Source organism: Mus musculus, chromosome X (genome assembly GCF_000001635.26).
Source record: "Mus musculus strain C57BL/6J chromosome X, GRCm38.p6 C57BL/6J".
Taxonomy (NCBI): Eukaryota; Metazoa; Chordata; class Mammalia; order Rodentia; family Muridae; genus Mus; species Mus musculus.
The window spans coordinates 53,575,668-53,594,029 of NC_000086.7; the positions used below are offsets into that span (position 1 = coordinate 53,575,668).

The 18,362-nt window shown below is 46.9% G+C and overlaps 1 protein-coding gene across 1 annotated transcript; it reads right to left on the reverse strand.

Annotated features, from left to right (window-relative positions):
• Positions 1-1,405: 1,405 nt before the first annotated feature.
• On the reverse strand, positions 1,406-4,336 carry 4933416I08Rik (RIKEN cDNA 4933416I08 gene; the record flags this gene model as incomplete). The annotated part of the gene is given in 4 exon segments (NM_027700.1): positions 1,406-1,543; positions 2,443-2,584; positions 2,983-3,167; positions 4,040-4,336. Coding segments are annotated over 4 exon segments (616 nt in total), but the record flags the coding sequence as incomplete, so codon positions are not given.
• Between the last annotated feature and the right edge of the window lie 14,026 nt (positions 4,337-18,362).

Sequence of the window (18,362 nt, forward strand, 5' to 3'; positions counted from 1 at the left end):
CCACTGCCCCTCAACAGAGGAATGGATACAGAAAATGTGGTACATCTACACAATGGAGTACTACTCAGCTATTAAAAAGAATGAATTTATGAAATTCCTAGGCAAATGGATGGACCTGGAGGGCATCATCCTGAGTGAGGTAACACATTCACAAAGGAACTCACACAATATGTACTCACTGATAAGTGGATATTAGCCCAAAACCTAGGATACCCAAGATATAAGATACAATTTCCTAAACTCAAGAAAAATGAAGACTGAACTGTGGACACTATGCCCCTCCTTAGAAGTGGGAACAAAACACCCTTGGAAGGAGTTACAGAGACAAAATTTGGAGCTGAGATGAAAGGATGGACCATGTAGAGACTGCCATATCCAGGGATCCACCCCATAATAAGCATCCAAACGCTGACACCATTGCATACACTAGCAAGATTTTATTGAAAGGACCCAGATGTAGCTGTCTCTTGTGAGACTATGCCGGGGCCTAGCAAACACAGAAGTGGATGCTCACAGTCAGCTAATGGATGGATCACAGGGCTCCCAATGGAGGAGCTAGAGAAAGTACCCAAGGAGCTAAAGGGATCTGCAACCCTATAGGTGGAACAACATTATGAACTAACCAGTACCCCGGAGCTCTTGACTCTAGCTGCATATGTATCAAAAGATGGCCTAGTCGGCCATCACTGGAAAGAGAGGCCCATTGGACACGCAAACTTTATATGCCCCAGTACAGGGGAACGCCAGGGCCAAAAAGGGGGAGTGGGTGGGTAGAGGAGTGGGGGTGGGTGGGTATGGGGGACTTTTGGTATAGCATTGGAAATGTAAATGAGCTAAATACCTAATAAAAAATTAAAAAAAAAAAAAAGAGGAGGCTCTCTGGTCGAGCTGTCCTGCTCATGAGTGACCTTGTCCTAAATGTTAATCCTCTGTGGCCATTAGCCCCAGTAGCTGAATATTGTCAGATCAAGGATTGATTGAAACAGAAAGACAGCATAAAGTGGACTATTTCTCCCCCCCACCCCCCACAACCCGGGACACTCTTCAAGCTTGTGATTTCTTCTGTACCTTTGTGGAAACTTATTTTCAGGTTAGCTTGGCCACTGTCCCACCCCTACCTTCTGCCCCCTTGGCATTCCAGCCTTCTTGGCAATGTTCTCAGGACTGCTCCTGTTTCTTGTTGTTTTTAGAATATCCCAAGTAACAGTCAAGAGAGGAATCCCTGTGCCTCAGAACTGAAGGATGTCCATGTATGTTCTCTGCTGCCCCTAGTTACTCCCTTACAAAGTCTACCCTTGAAGCAAATGGCCCAAGAATGCATGCTTCCATAGTTCCATATGCCAGCACACCCAACGGATAGCTAGTCATTTATATCAACACAAGAAGTTTGTCAGCAACCAAACGATGTGGAAACCGATTACCTCTTCCAGTTGCCTACGTTGTGTGGCCTTCACTGAGTGCACTGTGATCTTGGGGGATCCTTGCTCCACAGAGTATTCAATATCTAACCAGTCCCCTTCACGAGGCGTAAAACCTAAGATGGCTAAAAGAAAATCGAGTTGAAAATTGTACATTGACTCCAGTCTCATCTTTACAGAGTTCTGGATATAAGCAATTATGTTATCTTTTCTCAAGTAGACTTGCACTGGCTACATTGACTTGCAAGACTGGGATCACGGAAGCATTAGGTGTGTAAAGTTCAGGAGACTTCCTGCCCAGAATGGAAACTTATCTTTCTTAGACATTGGTTTTCCTCCACTCCCTTGGCAAAGTCAACTGGGCAAATGGAAAATGGCATCACAGCTGTTTCTTCGAGAACCCCGAGGACTTACTGCTTAATTGATCACATTCAGAGTCCTTTTCTGGAGACAGGGTCTCAGGGTCCCAGGTTGACTTCAAGCTAGCAAACTCTCCTCTTCCCTCCTCTCTCCTCTGTGGTCTCCTTCCCTATCTATCCTCTCCCCTTCTTCGGTCTTTACATCCCTCTCTCCCTCTCTCCCCCTCTCCTTCTCTCTCTTTTGTTCTCTACTAATCTATGTCTCCTCTCTCTATCCTTCCCCCTCTATCTCATCTCCTCCTCTCTCCTTATCAACTCCCTCTCTCCCTTTCTTTCTTCTCTCCCTCTCCCCCTCAATCACATTCATTTTACCTGCCTTTTCTCTTCCTCCCTTCCAGCCCATCCCCTCTCTCCATACCTCTCTCTTCTCTCTCTCCATTGCTCTCTTTCCCTCACACACTCTATCTCTCCCACTGCATTCTCCCTTCCTCTCTCTTGTTCTCTTGCCTCTGTCCCTGTATGCTCTGCATCCTCTGCCTATATGCAGGTCTCTCTCTGTCCCCAGTTCTACACACACACACACACACATTAGGAACCCAGACTCAGTTTTTCTGCCAGAGAAGTATGTGCTCTTAACTATTACACATTTAATATTTGAAACAAACCTTTAGAAATGCTGTCTAGATAGAAGTAGTATTCATCACCAATATAGATAAAATTTTTCTTCACTTGGGAAACACAAACAGATAAATCTTTGACCTTGGAGTCAGCGTCCTTAGACACACCCTCTTCTGAGGAAACACAAACCTAGAAGAGAAGTTTGCAGCTGTAAAAACCTGATCATAAATAAAATGTAAATCTGTGTGTCTAAAACACTGCCCATAGAAGGACTGTGCTAGGAAAGACCCCTTGGAAACCCAACCTTCCAGGTTTATGTCATCAGTCTTTGTTGCAAAACAGCTTGGTTTATTGGGAATTCTTTCTCCTCTGGGGCTTTTCTACCTGCTAACATGAATTCCATGGTCATTTCTCTCAAACTGATCTTCCTTGAGGCATGAAGTGCGAGGCACTTGCCTGTCTACTGCCAATCCCAGTACTCCCCAGGGCATGATCCATTGCACTTCAGGCTTGTCTGGGCCAGGGCACCACAAGACCACACAAAACCCCTTGGAAAGCAAGTTTTCCCAAAGCTATGCAAAGCTTACTTCTGTTGCTTTCAATTCATGGGAGAGTGGGTCTTCCTCCACAAATGCAAGGACCTTGTCTCCAGTACGCAGGGGAATAGAACCAATTATAGCATCAGAGCTGAAGAAGATACAGTCTTCGATCCAGCCATAATCATTCCCAAAACTTGTCACGGTGCCCATCACAATTTTAGTATTCAGTTCACCTGTGAAGAGGGAACACCACAGGTGCCATGCATTAATCTCCAAGGCAAATAGCACATGGCAAGGACTGGAAGCACTATGGGGTCTATGTCTGCAGGATCCCAGAGGGAAAATGTCAAGGTTCAGTCTTAGCTTTGCCATGCTCCTCACAGAAGGATCCCAGTGAAGAGCAAGGGCTGAGACCCAGAGAGCCTCTGTTATCTACCCCAGTGTCCTTCCCTGGTGCTCTGAATAACGGCAAGTATATTTCTTAAAGTCTATGACCACTTTTGCAATCGGTGTCTCCTGATTTCTCTTGTGCACATTAACCAACACATATGTGACAACTCCTTGGCAACCTTGCCCTAGACTCCCACCCACCAACAGGCCTTCTACTCATTCCTCTTGAAGGCTGACTAAATCTGAGACCTTACTTGAAAGGAACAAAGGGAGTTGGGTGAAATCGTGGTCCCTGAACATCCACCCATGGCAAACAACTCAGACTGAATCCATTCTTGCTTCCACATACAGACTGGGAGTAGAAGCAAGGGGCAATCCCTGTTCAGACTAAGAGTGCTTCCGTGCTCCTGGAAGGAGAAGAAAGACTTTCAAGGGACCTTTGTATCCCTGATGGTGGGAACTGGACAAAGTCCCTTCCCACATTGGCCTACTACCAAGAGAATTTGGCAGAGGTTCAGTTTCACCCAACTCATGGGTACCTGGGGACACCCTCCAGCTCAATGGCCACTGAGGACAGCTGCAGGGCATGAACTTTCACACACACACACACACACACACACACACACACACACACACAGCCTTGTGCTCATAGCTTGCTAAGGAAGAGCCTTTCTGAGGTGTTTCATGCAAAGAAGACCAGTGACCTGAGGAGTACCTTCCTGGTGTATCTGGCCTCTTTCCACAGATGGCACATCCCATTGAAAGTAGTACACTACCCCAAGTATCAGCCTGAGTAAACATCTGCCAACACAGTTGAAGAAACAGCAGCAGCAGGAGCATGAAGGCCTGGATGTTGTGACCCCCATGGTGCCACCTTTTGAAGACCTGCCTCACTCCTGGGAAGTGGTACCAGATGACTACTTGGCAGCCCTCAGGACAGCCAGGCTCATCTTGCCACCCCAGCAGCTCAGCAGGAGTCCCTCACACAGCCTCTCCTGAGACCTTGGTAACCAGTGGGCATTGTTCCACAAACCAACCAATGGGAGCGCAGCATGCGCTCACAATGCTCCTCTGGCCAATGGCAAGCTTCGGGAGGAAAAACATGGATCCTCCTATGCATTTTGTCTCTAGCACAGCAAGAACACATAAATGTGCTGTCCGATGATGCCTGGAATGTTCTCTGAATGCTGGAAAGAGATTATTAGAATGATTTTTTTTGGGGGGGGGACACTAGAGCTCTGGCTTAGGCTATGTGGAAGCAATGAGTCTCTGTGTTGACAAACAAAATCCAATATGTGTTCAGAATAAAAACTGGTTGAACAGTGGTTGGACAGTGTTCAACAGGGGGGTTGTGTGGTAGTGTCGATGGTAGCAACAATGGTGGTGGGGTTCCTGTGAGTAAGCCAGGGAGTGTTTGGCAAGGTAGTGTTGTTCTTGAAGAGTGTGTGGATCCTGGATGTAGTTCACATTGGGGTCCTTCACCATGACTGGGATTGGGGTCCCGTTAGTAGGTCACAATTGTCTTCAACACTCAGTGTTCATACTAGAGCTCCTTTGATGGAGAATAGTCCTGAATTATCATAGAAACTCCTAATCTTCATTGCTACCACAATTCACCTTTTGCATTGTATGCAAGACACCTGATGTATCCTTACCCATTCCTTTATCAACTGACTCCCTGTGGGCCACTAATTCCAAGGCTCTAACATGTAAACAGTGAATTAAATAGGCAATAGTCTTGGCCCTGTGGCTTTAACTTCCTTAGAGCCCAAAGAAAGCCCACTGGAATCTAAGGGTGACTAAAAGAAGAGAAGGCCCACAGTGCTAAGTCCTCAAAGCTGACCATAAATTCCCTTCAGAAATGAGGTTTGATAGAACAACTGGACTTCAAGGTCATGACTGAGTTGTGATGTGGAATGGAGAGCATTAGACAGGTGGGGAAAAGGAATCCATGGAGAGCGATAAACAGTGTGGGGGCTTCCCTGTCACGCCCAGAGAACAGCTTCATCGAGCACGAGAATGTGCTGGACCTGCGTAAGTCTGAGAAGATGCTGGATGTGGGGGTAAATGCCTGCCATGCCAGCACTATCAACACAGGAACAGAATGGTCTCTAGGAGTTTGTGGCCCACATGGTCTTCACAGTGAATTCCAGGTCAGCCAAGCCTGTGTAGTCAGACCACGTCTCAACAAGCAGAGAGAATGACCGAAAATGAGATAGAAAAGGGAAGCTCATGAGAGAGTGCCAACAGGAGAGAGATGGCAGGGGAGGTGGGCAGTCAGAAGAGCGTTTCCCACAGCAGCCTTCTTCGTCTCCAGTGAAATCCACTAAGAGTCTCCCTGAGGAATCTCAGACCAATCCTAAGAAGGAATACAAGGTTTGACCCTTCATAGCCAGGTAATGGTGGCAAGCATGTTTCACCTCACATGACTTAGTTCAGGGTGGCTTATGTGACAGGAAGTGTAGGGAAGCCTGGTACCATAGACTGAGAGCTCCCAGTCCCATCCTGTACTCTACTGCCTTTTGACTCTGGCACAGAGAGCTGCAGGAAGTGTGGCCTGATTTAGGCCATGGGATCTGGAGGAAATGTGGAGGTCCAAGTTCTACCGGAGCCTTAGGGCAACGTTCACCAGGAGAGACTGACCTTTAGAACCAGGAACTAACATTAGACTAGCTCCCCTGAATGCCCAGCAGACAGTAGCCAAACACTGTTACAGTCAAAACTGCCTGTCCCACAGTCTGCTGCTAAGGGCACAGTTCTGGATTTTATGGGAGCTGTGTGAGCCACTATCACTAGCTCGTCATGTTAAGACGTTTTAGAATCATCTCTAATGTTTATCCCAGAAAATATGGTCGCTTTCCCCTTGACCCATATGCACACAGAAGCCTGTTGCACAACACTAAACTAAAGAACACACTTGAAAAATCCTCTGTTGATGTCAGAGCACACAAAGTGGGAAAGGCAAGGTCAAGAGTCTGGCAGCTTCATGTGCAGAGGACGGTCAGCTTGGGTGGAAAACACGGGACCTGTCAGGCAGCCTGCATCTTCTGTCCCACCTTCACTGTGGGCCACTTGTTTACTTTGTACAGAGGCATGTTATTCACTCAGGGCGTATCTATCCTGGAATCTGTGTTGCCTGAGATCTGCCATCCCTGTATAAGGTTGAAGACACAGAGATGTCCCTCTGGGTCCAGTTCCCTTGGAGTGCAGACAAAAAGAAATTGGTTTTCATGGTGGATAAGCCACCCCACGATGAGAACAATTTTTGGTGGTGGACAGTCTCCACCCTGGCATAGTCCCTCTTACAGGAAGCAGATTGGGTCTCTGCACTGAGATTAACAGAGGCATGCCTTCTCAAAGATCTGGCATGGCATGTTCATGGTTCTGTGTGCTTCATGGAGAAGACTGCCTCCATGCTACTGCCTTGCTGAGTGTTACTCATGCATCAGGGTGGCATGCTGGCTACGTTAGTGGCAGTGTTGCTACTTCTTTGACTTCTACCCTCTGTCCTGGTCCTCCGGGCCTCTCCAAGTTCTGCCCAGGAGTCCCTAAGTCCCTGACATGGAATTGACCCAAGAAGTACCACCCAAACTTAAGCAGAAGGATCCATTGAAGCTGACCACGAGCACACCCACTGTACGTGGCCCTAAGATGCTGTCTATGTGACCAACAATGCCATTTTGATCCTAAGTTCATCTTACCCAGGAACCAGCTGCTGGCCACTTGCAGGGCCTTCTCCTGCACCCCTATATGTTGTAATTCTGTCAATTCACCAAGTCAAACTCAGAAATGCTGCAAGCCCCAGGTCACCCTGAAGGTGGCTCACATCCTCTTCTAGGTGACTCTCAACAGGTGACCCTGAGGTAGGATCTGGGGCCCAGATACTCCAATGGCCCCGCTGAAGGAGCAGCAAGTCGGGAGGCACACAAAACTGGAGAGGGTACCTGGGGCCGTGAGAATTGGTATGGAGCAGTGTGAGCTCAGATCTACCCCGTGAGGCAGGGACTGCTATGGGAAGAATGGCTGCCTCAGGGGGAAACGACTCCAGAAGAACCAGACAGGCCACAACTGCAGTAGTGTGTACAGAGTCCATTGGACAGAGATGTGTCTTTTTCAAGTCCCACAGGATAAGAGGAGACGTCAGGAGATGTGTAGCAAGGACCCCAGTGGATAGTGCCAGTCAAGGCTAGGAGGCTATCCACAGTGAAGCAGAAGTTTGCATAGTGTCATTTTACAGCCCTGGAACCTGGAGAAGTTTAATGCCTCTCTGATCACTGTGAAATCAGTCTCCCTCAGAAAGGTACCCCAACCCTGACTCCAGCCTCTGGTCCCTCTTTCTACTTCCCTGTGCTCCAGGCTTTGCCTGTGCTCAGGGCAGAGCAAGGTCCTGGGAGCAACAAGGGTGGACAGGGACTCCTGCTCACATGATGTTGGAGCATTGTGGGGAGGCCCTGAGCGCTCTGGCCCAGTCAGTCTAACTTATCCCCAGGTTGTGAACACTTTAGTGAGCACAGCAGAGGTCACTACTCGGCTCCAGGCTTAAAGCACAGACTACTTGGTCCTCCACTCTCCGGCATTCCCACAGCTGATCAAAGCAGTATTCATTGCTGAGTCCACTGTATCCAGGGCTCTCAGTTGTAACAAGCTGTCACAGGACACATGACTGCGCAGCACAGCAGGGAAGCTGTTGCCCCAGACCTTCCACTGCTTGTTTGCCTCATTTTCATTCCTGTGCTGTGATCTGAGACCTTCAGGGAGTGACTGCTGATGTCAGTGTTGGGACTAGGGAAGGAATCTTGAGGAGTGGGACAAAGAGCAGCTATCCAAACAGCTTTCACCAAATCTCATTTCTTCATAGTCACAAACAACAAGATATAGAGTTTTGTGTTTTGAAACAAATAGGCAGAGCTGGGATTTTACCAAAAAAAAAAAGATACCAAGAGATGCCTGTGTCCTTCTGATTCCCAATGAAGCCTGAACCACAGAATGTTTAGACAAAACAGTGAGGGACAATTATGTGCTGCATAGTCCCCAAAGGGTGTCCAGAATAGCCCTGAATGTTTGGACATGGCCAGGTTACTCTGTAGCCCAGGCCTTACTGTGAAGAGTGCGGTGCAGGCTGAAAGACCTTGGAGAGGATGTTGGGAAAGCATGACCTTCCCTGCTTCGTAATGAGCGGGATGACCTGGACGTTCTGTGGGCTTTCCTTCCTGTGTCTGGAAAATGATGCATGTTTGTAAAAACCCTTCAGCCCAGCCCTGCTGCTCTAGGATTCAGGGCTCTGGAAAGAAACTCCGTCTAAGCAGATGACTGAGAAAATGGGCAGGTGATATGCTCCAAGCTCTGCTGGCTCCAAGGTGGAGTGACTTATATCACCTTGCTGGAAAGCTCTAGGAGGCGATCCCCACTTGCCTCTTCTACCTTCTGGTGGGCCTAGTCATGTTCTGTCTGGCCTCTCAGGATTTCCCACTTTGGCAGCATTCTGAATTTGCTAATCTCTCCCCACTCTTAAGGCTTTTCTTGCCAAGGTGGGGAGGGGGAGTATGCCTTTGTTTTGGGCTTGCTCTCTGAAGCCAGAAGTGGGGATAGGTAGCCCTGGAGCTGAAGTCACTGTGTGTGTTATCCTGCTGAATGTGAGCACTGGGACCCAGATTCCTGGCCTCTGACAGAGCCAGGGTGCTCTGAATTGCTCAGCCATATCCACAGCCCCTGACTTTGGAGACTTTCCTGAGTCTTCCACTCATCAGATTTAGGACCGTCTCTAATCCACTGTTGTTTCCTTTTCACTTAAATTACACTTCCAAGGACCTTACTTCCAAGTGAGGTCTTATATTACTGTTACACACTGTCACAGTCTGTGGGATGCTGTTCCAAGAAGTCCAGGGCCTGTCACACAGTGTGGTCAGTGAACAGATCTTACCCTGTCTAGTTAGTTATCAGCCTTCTTTGGGGTTCTTCTCCCTGAGGCACAGGAATATCCAAAGGAAGTGCTATGACAGGGCTCCAGAGAGTGAGGGTCACCATCAAACAGAGCAGATTGGCCCCATGAGAAAGGAGTGTGGGTAATGGAGAGAGGCCTTAGCAGTTAAGAGCGCAGACTGCTCATCCTGAAAACCTGGGTGGGACTTTAGCACTCACCAGGAATCCTCAGAACACACAGGAACTTCACGGTTACAATGCACAGCCAGGCACACAGAGTAAAAGACTCACACACAAAGAAAGACATGGATTAGATTGTAAAAACAGATATGTCTATGAGAGGAATGGTCAGAGCACATGGAGGGGAGAAGTAGCCAAGAAGGCAGCCTTTAGAGACTGGGGCCAGGAGGCTGAAACGATGGCTTGGTGGTAAAGAACACTGGTTGCTCTTTCAGAGAATCTGAGTTCAAGTCCCAGTACCCACATTGCAGCACACAACCATCTGTACTTCCAGTTCCAGTGGACCCAACACCCTCACATAGACATTCAAGCAAAACACCAAAGCACCTAGGACAAAAGCAAAGACAAGAATCATGAAAAAACACTCTGGTGTCAAATTTGATGGATGGCAGGAGCAAGTAGAAACAAGTGATGCTTAATGCACATTAAGAGAGTCAGGCCAGCAGCTTGGAACCTTAAGACAGTCAGGTCAGTAGATTGGTACATTAGGACTGTCAGCTCAGCAGCTTGTTAGCTTAAGGGAGTGAGTCCAGCATCTTGATACCATAAGACACTCAGGTCAGCAGGTTGGTACCTTAAGAAAGTAAGCTCAGTTGCTTGATACCTTGAGAGAGTCAGGCCAACAGCTTGGTAGCTTAAGAGAGTCAGGCCAGCATTTTCCTATCTTAAGGCAATCAGCTCAGCAGCTTGGTATTTTAAGACAGTCAGGCCAGCAGCTTGGTTCCTTTAGAGAGTAAGGCCAGGTGCTTGGTACCTTAACAGAGTTATGCCAGGAGATTGTACCTTAAGTCAGTCAGCAAGAAGCTTGATACCTTAAGAGAGTCAGACCAGCAACATGGTACCTTAAGACACTCAAGTCATCATCTTGGTACCTTAAGAGGATCAGGCCAGAAGCTTGGTATAATAAGACAGTCAGGCCAGCAGCTTGGTATCTTAAGAAAGTCAGGCCAGTAACTTGGTACTTTAAGACAGTCAGATTAGCAGCTTGGGAATATAAAATATTCATTTCAGAAAGCTAGTAGCTTATGTGATTCTGCCCAGCAGCCTGGTACCTTAAGACAGTCAGCTGAGAAGCTTGGTACATTAAGGTAGTACACTCAGAAGGATGGTAGCATAAGAGATTCATGCCAGCATCTTGGTACCTTAAGAGATTCAGGCCAGCATCTTTGTACTTAACAGATTCAGGCCAGCAACTTGCTATCTTAAGAGAGTCAGGCCAGCAGCTTGGTAGATTATGATAGTCAGGGCAGTAGTTTGGTAGCTTAAGAGGGTCTGGACAGCAACTTGATGTCTGAAGAGTCAGGCCAGCAGATTGCTGGCTTAGGACGTTCAGAGCAGCAGCTAGGTAGTTTATGAAGGTCTGGACAGCAACTTGGTAGCTTAAGAGAGTAAGCCAGCAGCTTGGTACCTGGAATAACAAAAAACCTAGGATAGCAAAAATTCTTCTCAAGGATAAAAGAACCTCTGGTGGAATCACCATGCCTGACCTAAAGCTGTACTACAGAGCAATTGTGATAAAAACTGCATGGTACTGGTATAGCGAATAGGATACCCAAGATATAAGATACAATTTGCTAAACGCATGAAACTCAAGAAGAACAAAGACCAAAGTGTGGACACTTTGCCCCTTCTTAGAATTGGGAACAAAACACCCATGGAAGGAGTTACAGGTACAAAGTTTGGAGCTGTGATGAAAGGATGGACCATCTAGAGACTGCCATATCCAGGGATCCATCCCATAATCAGCTTCCAAACGCTGACACCATTGCATACACTAGCAAGATTTTGTTGAAAGGACCCAGATATAGCTGTCTCTTGTGAGACTATGCCGGGGCCTATCAAACACAGAAGTGGATGCCCACAGTCAGCTATTGGATGGATCACAGGGCCCCCAATGGAGGAGCTAGAGAAAGTAAACATGGAGCTAAAGGGATCTGCAACCTTATAGGTGGAACAACAATATGAACTAACCAGTACCCTGGAGCTCTTGTCTCTAGCTGCATATGTATCAGAAGATGGCCCAGTCGGCCATCACTGGAAAGAGAGGCCCATTGGACTTGCAAACTTTATATGCCTCAGTACAGGGGAATGCCAGGGCCAAGAAGTGGGAGAGGGTGGGTTGGGGAGTGGGTGGGGGAGCGGGTGGGGGACTTTTGGGATAGCATTGGAAATGTAAATGAAATAAATACCTAATAAAAATTATATATATATATAAGAAAGTCAGGGAAGCAGCTGAGTAGATTAAGAGATTCTGGACAGCACCTTGGTACCTTAAGAGAGTCAGGCCAGCAGCTTGGTATCTTAAGAGAGTCGGGTCAGCAGATTGCTACCTTAAGATATTCAACTTAGCATCTTGATACCTTTACAGTGTCAGGCTACACCTTGGTACCCTAAGATAATCAGCCAGCATCTTGGTACATCAAGACTGTCACCTCAGGAACTTCGTATTGTAAGACAGTCAGCTCAGAAGCTTGGTTCCTTTAGAGTCAGGCCAGCAGCTTGTTACCTTAAGACAGTCAGCTGAGAATCTTGGTACCTTAAGACAATACACTCAGAAGCATGGTAGCTTAAGAGATTCAGGTGAGCAGCTTGGTAACTCAAGGGAGTCAGGCCAGCATCTTCGTAGCTTAAGAGAGTCAGGACAGCAGCTTCACAGCTGAACACAGTCAGGGCAGCAGCTTGAACCTTAAGAGGGTCTGGACAGTAGCTTGGTAGCTTAAGAGACTGAGACAAGCTGCTTGGTAGCTTAAGAAGGTGAGGTCAGCATCTTCATAGTTTAAGAGGGTCCCTACAGCCGCTTGGTACCTTAAGAGATTCAGGGCAGCATCTCAGTCGCTTAACACAGTCATGGCAGCTTGGACCTTAAGAGATTCAAGCCAGCAGCTTATTAGGTTAAGAGCGTTAGGGCAGCAGCTCGGCAGCTTAGCTGTTTAACACAGTCATGGCAGCTTGGACCTTAGGAGGGTCTGGACAGCAGCTTGGTTCCTTAAGAGACTCAGACAAGCCGCTTGGTAGCTTAAGGCAGTCAGCTCAGCAGATCAGTAACATAAGTGGTTCTGGGCAGCAGGTTGGTGTACCTTAAGAGATTCAGGATATAGCAGCTTTGTCCTTACCAGAGTCAGGCCAGTAACTTGGTATCTTAAGAGAGTCAGGCCTGCAGCTTTGAACGTTCAGAGAGTCAGGCCAGCAGATTGGTACCTTAAGACAGTCAGCTCAGCAGTTTGGTGTTTTAAGACAGTCTGGTCATCAGCTTGGTAGCTTTAGAGAGTCCAGCCAAAATCCTTTTACCTTAAGACAGTCAGCTCAGCAGCTTGGTAGCATAAGAAAGACAGGCCAGGAACTTGGTAGCATAAGAGATACAGGCCAGGAACTTGGTAGCATAAGAGAGACAGGCCAGGAACTTGGTAGCATAAGAGATACAGGCCATCAGTTTGGTAGCTTAAGACAGTCAGGCAAGAAGCTTGGTACCTTAAGAGATTCAGACTAGCAACTTTGTACTTAACAGAGTCAGGCCAGCAGCAATGTATTTTAAGAGAGTTGGGACTGCATCCTGGAAGCTTAAGACAGTCAGGGTATCATCTTGGTATCTTAAGAGGTTCCGGACAGCAGCTTGGTACCTAAGAGTTTCAGGCTAGCAGCTTCGTACTTAACAGAGTCAGGCCAGAAGCTAGGTATCTTAAGAGAGTCAGGAGAGCATCCTGGAAGCTTAAGACAGTCAGGGCGTCAGCTTGGTATCTTGAGAGTGTCAGGGTAGGGGTTGGGGCAAAAAAAAAAAAAAAAAAAAAGAGTGTCAGGGTAGCACCTTCGTAATCTAAGAGAGTCAGGGTAGCAGCTTCTAGCCTTAAGAGAGCCATGCCAGCAGCTTGGTACCTTAACACATTTATAGTAACAGCTTGGTACATTAAGACAGTACACTCAGAAACATGATAGTTTAAGAGTTTGGGCCTGCAGCTTGGTACCTTGAGTGAGTCAGGCCAGCAGCTTATTATCTTAATACAGGCAGGGCAGCATCTTAGTACTTTAAGAGGGTCTGGACAGTAGCTTGTTACCTTAAGGATTTCAGGCCAGCAACTTGGTATCTCAAGAGACTCAGGCTAGCAGCTTGTTAGCTTAAGACAGTCGGTCCAGAAGCTTGGAAATTTAAGAGGGTCTGGACAGCACCTTGGTACCATAAGAGAGTCAGATCAGAAGCTTGGTACCTAAACACAGTCAGGCCAGCAGCTTGTTGTGTTAAGACAGTACACTCAGAAGCATGGTAGCTTAGGAGATTCAGGGTAAAATCCTTTTACCTTCAGACAGTCAGCTCAGCAGCTTGGTGGCATAAGAGAGGACAGGCCAGCAGCTAGGTATCTTAACAGATTCAGGCCAGCAGCCAGGTATCTGAAGAGAGTCAGAACAGCATCCTGGACGCTTAAGATAATCAGACCAGAAGCTAGGTATCTTAAGAGAGTCAGGAGAGCATCCTGGATGTTTAAGACAGTCAGGGCATCAGCTTGGTATCTTAAGAGTGTCAGGGCATCAGCTTAGTATCTTAAGAGTGTCAGGGTAGCAGCTTGGTACCCTAAGAGAGTCAGGCCTGCAGCTTCTAACCTTACAAGAGTCAGATTATTGGTACCACTTGGTACATTAAGACCGGCCTGGCAGCAGCTTGGTACCTTAGCACATTCAAGGTAACAGCTTGGTATGTTAAGACAGTACACTCAGAAGCATGGCAATTTAGGATTTTGGTCCTGCAGCTTGGCACCTTGAGTGAGTCAGACCAGCATCTTATTAGCTTAAGACAGTCAGGGCAGCATCTTAGTAGTTTAAGAGGGTCTGGACAGTAGCTTGGTACATTAAGGGAGTCAGGCCAGCAACTTGGTATCTTAAGAAAGTCAGGCTTTAGCCAAATGGATGGACCTGGAGGGCATCATCCTGAGTGAGGTAACACAATCACAAAGGAACTCACACAATATGTATTCACTGATAAGTGGATAGTAGCCCCAAACCTAGGATTCCCAAGATATAAGATACAATTTCCTAAACACATGAAACTCAAGAAAAATGAAGACTAAAGTGTGGACACTATGCCCCTCCTTAGATTTGGGAACAAAACACCCATGGAAGGAGTTACAGAGACGGAGTTTGGAGCTGAGATGAAAGGATGGACCATGTAGAGACTGCCATATCCAGGGATCCACCCCATAATCAGCATCCAAACGCTGACACCATTGCATACCCTAGCAAGATTTTATTGAAAGGACCCAGATGTAGCTATCTCTTGTGAGACTATGCCGGGGCCTAGCAAACACAGAAGTGGATGCTCACAGTCAGCTAATGGATGGATCACAGGGCTCCCAATGGAGGAGCTAGAGAAAGAACCCAAGGAGCTAAAGGGATCTGCAACCCTATAGGTAGAACAACATTATGAACTAACCAGTACCCCGGAGCTCTTGACTCTAGCTGCATATGTAACAAAAGATGGCCTAATCGGCCATCACTGGAAAGAGAGGCCCATTGGACACGTAAACTTTGTATGCCCCAGTACAGGGGAACGCCAGGGCCAAAAAGGGGGAGTGGGTGGGTAGGGGAGTGGGGGTGGGTGGGTATGGGGGACTTTTGGTATAGCATTGGAAATGTAAACGAGCTAAATACCTAATAAAAAATGGAAAAAAAAAAGAAAGTCAGGCTTGCAGCTTGGAATTTTAAGAGGGTCTGGACAGCACCTTGGTACCTTAAGTCAGATCAGAAGCTTGGTACCTAAACACAGGACAGCAGTTTGGTGTGTTAAGACAGTATGCTCAGAAGCATGTTAGCTTAGGAGATTCAGGCCTGCATATTCGTACCTTAAGAGGGTCAGGCCAGCAGCTTATTAGGTTAAAACTGTTAGGGCAGCAGCTTCCTACCTTAAGATATTCAACTCAGGATCTTGGTTTCTTAAGAACGGCAGGCATAAAGGTTGGGGCCCTACAAGAATCAGGCCAGCAGCTTCTATCCTTAAGAGAATCAGGCCAGCAGCTTGGTACCTCAATACAGTTACCTCTGCAGTTTGGTACTTTAAGGCAGTTAGTTCATCAGCTTGGTAGCTTTAGAGAGTCCTGGAAAAATCCTTTTACCTTCAGACAGTCAGCTTAGCAACTTGGTAGAATAAGAGAGACAGGCCAGCAGCTAGGTATCTTAACAGAGTCAAGCCAGCAGCCAGGTATCTGAAGAGTCAGAACAGCATCCTGGAAGCTTAAGAGAGTCAGGCCAGCAGCTAGGTATCTTAAGAGAGTCTGGACAGGATCCTTGAAGCTTAAGAGAGTCAGGGAAGCAGCTTTTAGCTTAAGAGGGTCTAGTCAACATCTTGGTAACTTAAAAGAGTCAGATCAGAAGCTTGGCACCTTAAGACAGTCATGGTAGCAGCTCGGTACCTTAAGAGTTTCAGGATAACAGCTAAGCACTTAAGAGAGTCAGTCCTGCAGCTTGGTATCTTAAGAGAGTCAGGCCAGCAGATTGGTACCTTAAGACAGTCAGGCCAGCAGCTTGCTAGCTTAAGACAGTCAGTCCATCAGCTTGGAATTTTAAGAGGTGTCTGGACAGCACGTTGGTACCTTAAGAGAGTCAGATCAGAAGCTTGGTACCTAAACACAGTCAGGCCAGCAGCTTGGTGTGTAAAGACAGTATGCTCAGAAGCATGGTAGCTTAGGAGATTCAGGCCTGCAGATAGGTACCTTAAGAGGATAGGGCCATCAGCTTATTAGGTTAAGACCTTCAGGTCATCAGCTTGGTACCTTAAGATATTCAACTCAGGATCTTGTTATCATAAGAATGTCAGGCTTAAAGGTTGGGACTCTAAGGGAGTCAGGACAGCAACTTCTATCCTTAAGAGAAACAGGCCAGCAGCTTGGTACCTTAAGATAGTGACCTCTGCAGTTTGGTACTTTAAGGCAGTCAGTTTGTCAGCTTGCTAGCTTTAGAGAATCCAGCCTAAATCCTTTTACCTGCAGACAGTCTGCCTAGCAGCTTGGTAGCATAAGAGAGACAGACCAGCAGCTAGGTATCTTAACAGAGTCAAGCCAGCAGCCAGGTATCTGAAGAGAGTCAGAACAGCATCCTGGAAGCTTAAGAGAGTCAGGCCAGCAGCTAGGTATCTTAAGAGAATCAGGACAGGATCCTTGAAGCTTAAGAGAATCAGGGCAGCAGCTTTTAGTTTAGAGGGTCTAGACAACAGCTTGGTACCTTGAGAGACTCAGATCAGAAGCTTGGTACTTTAAAACAGTCATGGTAGCAGCTCGGTACCTTAAGAGTTTCAGGCTAGCAGCTAAGTACTTAAGAGAGTCAGTCCTACAGCTTGGTATCTTAAGAGAGTCAGGCCAGCAGATTGGTACCTTAAGACAGTTACCTCTGCAGGTTGGTACTTTAAGGCAGTTAGTTCATCAGCTTGGTAGCTTAAGAGGGTCCAGCCTAAATCCTTTTACCTTAAGATATTCACTTGAGCATCTTGGTAACATAACAGAGACAGGCCTGCAGCTGGGTAGCTTAAGAGAGTCAGGAAAGAAACGTGGTACCTTAAGCCAGTCAGGGCAGTAGCACGGTAACTTAAGAGAGTTAGGCCAGAGGATTGATACCTTAAAATAGTCAACTTAGAATCTTGGTAACTTTACAGTGTCAGGCTAGCACCTTGATACCCTAAGATATTCAGGCCAGCAGCTTCTACACTTAATTTGGTCAGGCCAGCATCTTGGTACATTAAGACAGTCACCTCAGGAACTTCATATTGTAAGACAGTCAGCTCAGCAGCTTGGTTGCTTTAGAGAGTCAGGCCAGCAGCTTGTTACCTTAAGGCAATCATCTGAGAATCTTGGTACCTTAAAACAATACACTCAGAAGCATGGTAGCTTAAGAGATTCAGGTGAGCATTTTGGTAACTTAAGGGAGTCAAGCCAGCATCTTCATAGCTTAAGAGAGTCAGGACAGCAGCTTCGTAGCTTAAGACAGTCAGGGCAGCAGCTTGGTCGCTTAACATAGTCATGGCAGCAGCTAGGACTTTAAGAGGGTCTGGACAGCAGCTTGCTACCTTAATGGACTCAGACAAGCTGCTTGGTAAATTAAGACGGTCATGGCAGCAGTTAGGTAGCTTACGAGGGTCCATATAGCAGCTTCTTAGTCAGGCCAGCGTCTTGGTACCTTAAGGCAGTGAGCTAAGCAGTTTGGTACTTTAAGAAAGTCAATACTTTAAGAAATTCAGGCTAGCCACTTGTTACTTAAGAGAATCAGTCCTGCAGCTAGGTATCTTAAGAGGTTCTGGACAGCATCTTGGTACCTTAAGAGAGTCAGTCCAGCATCTTGGTACCTTAAGAGATTCAGGCCAGCAGATTGATACCTTAATATATTCAACTTAGCATCTTGGTACCTTTACAGTGTCAGGCTAGCACCTTGGTATCCTAAGATATTCAGGCCAGCAGCTTCGACACTTAAGATGGTCAGGCCAGCATCTTGGTACATTAAGACTGTCACCTCAGGAACTTCGTATTGTAAGACAGTCAGCTCAGCAGCTTGGTTGCTTTAGAGAGTCAGGCCAGCAGTTTGTTACCTTAAGACAGTCAGCTGAGAATCTTGGTACCTTAAGACAATACACTCAGAAGCATGGTAGCTTAAGAGATTAAGGTGAGCATCTTGGTAACTTAAGGGAGTCAGGCCAGCATCTTCATAGCCCTAGAGAGTCAGGCCAGCAGCTTGTTACCTTCAGAGAGTCATCTGAGAATCTTGGTACCTTAAAACAATACACTCAGAAGCATGGTAGCTTAAGAGATTAAGGTGAGCATCTTGGTGACTTAAGGGAGTCAGGCCAGCATCTTCTTAGTTTAAGACAGTCAGGGCAGCAGTTTCGTAGTTTAAGACAGTCAGGGCAGCAGCTT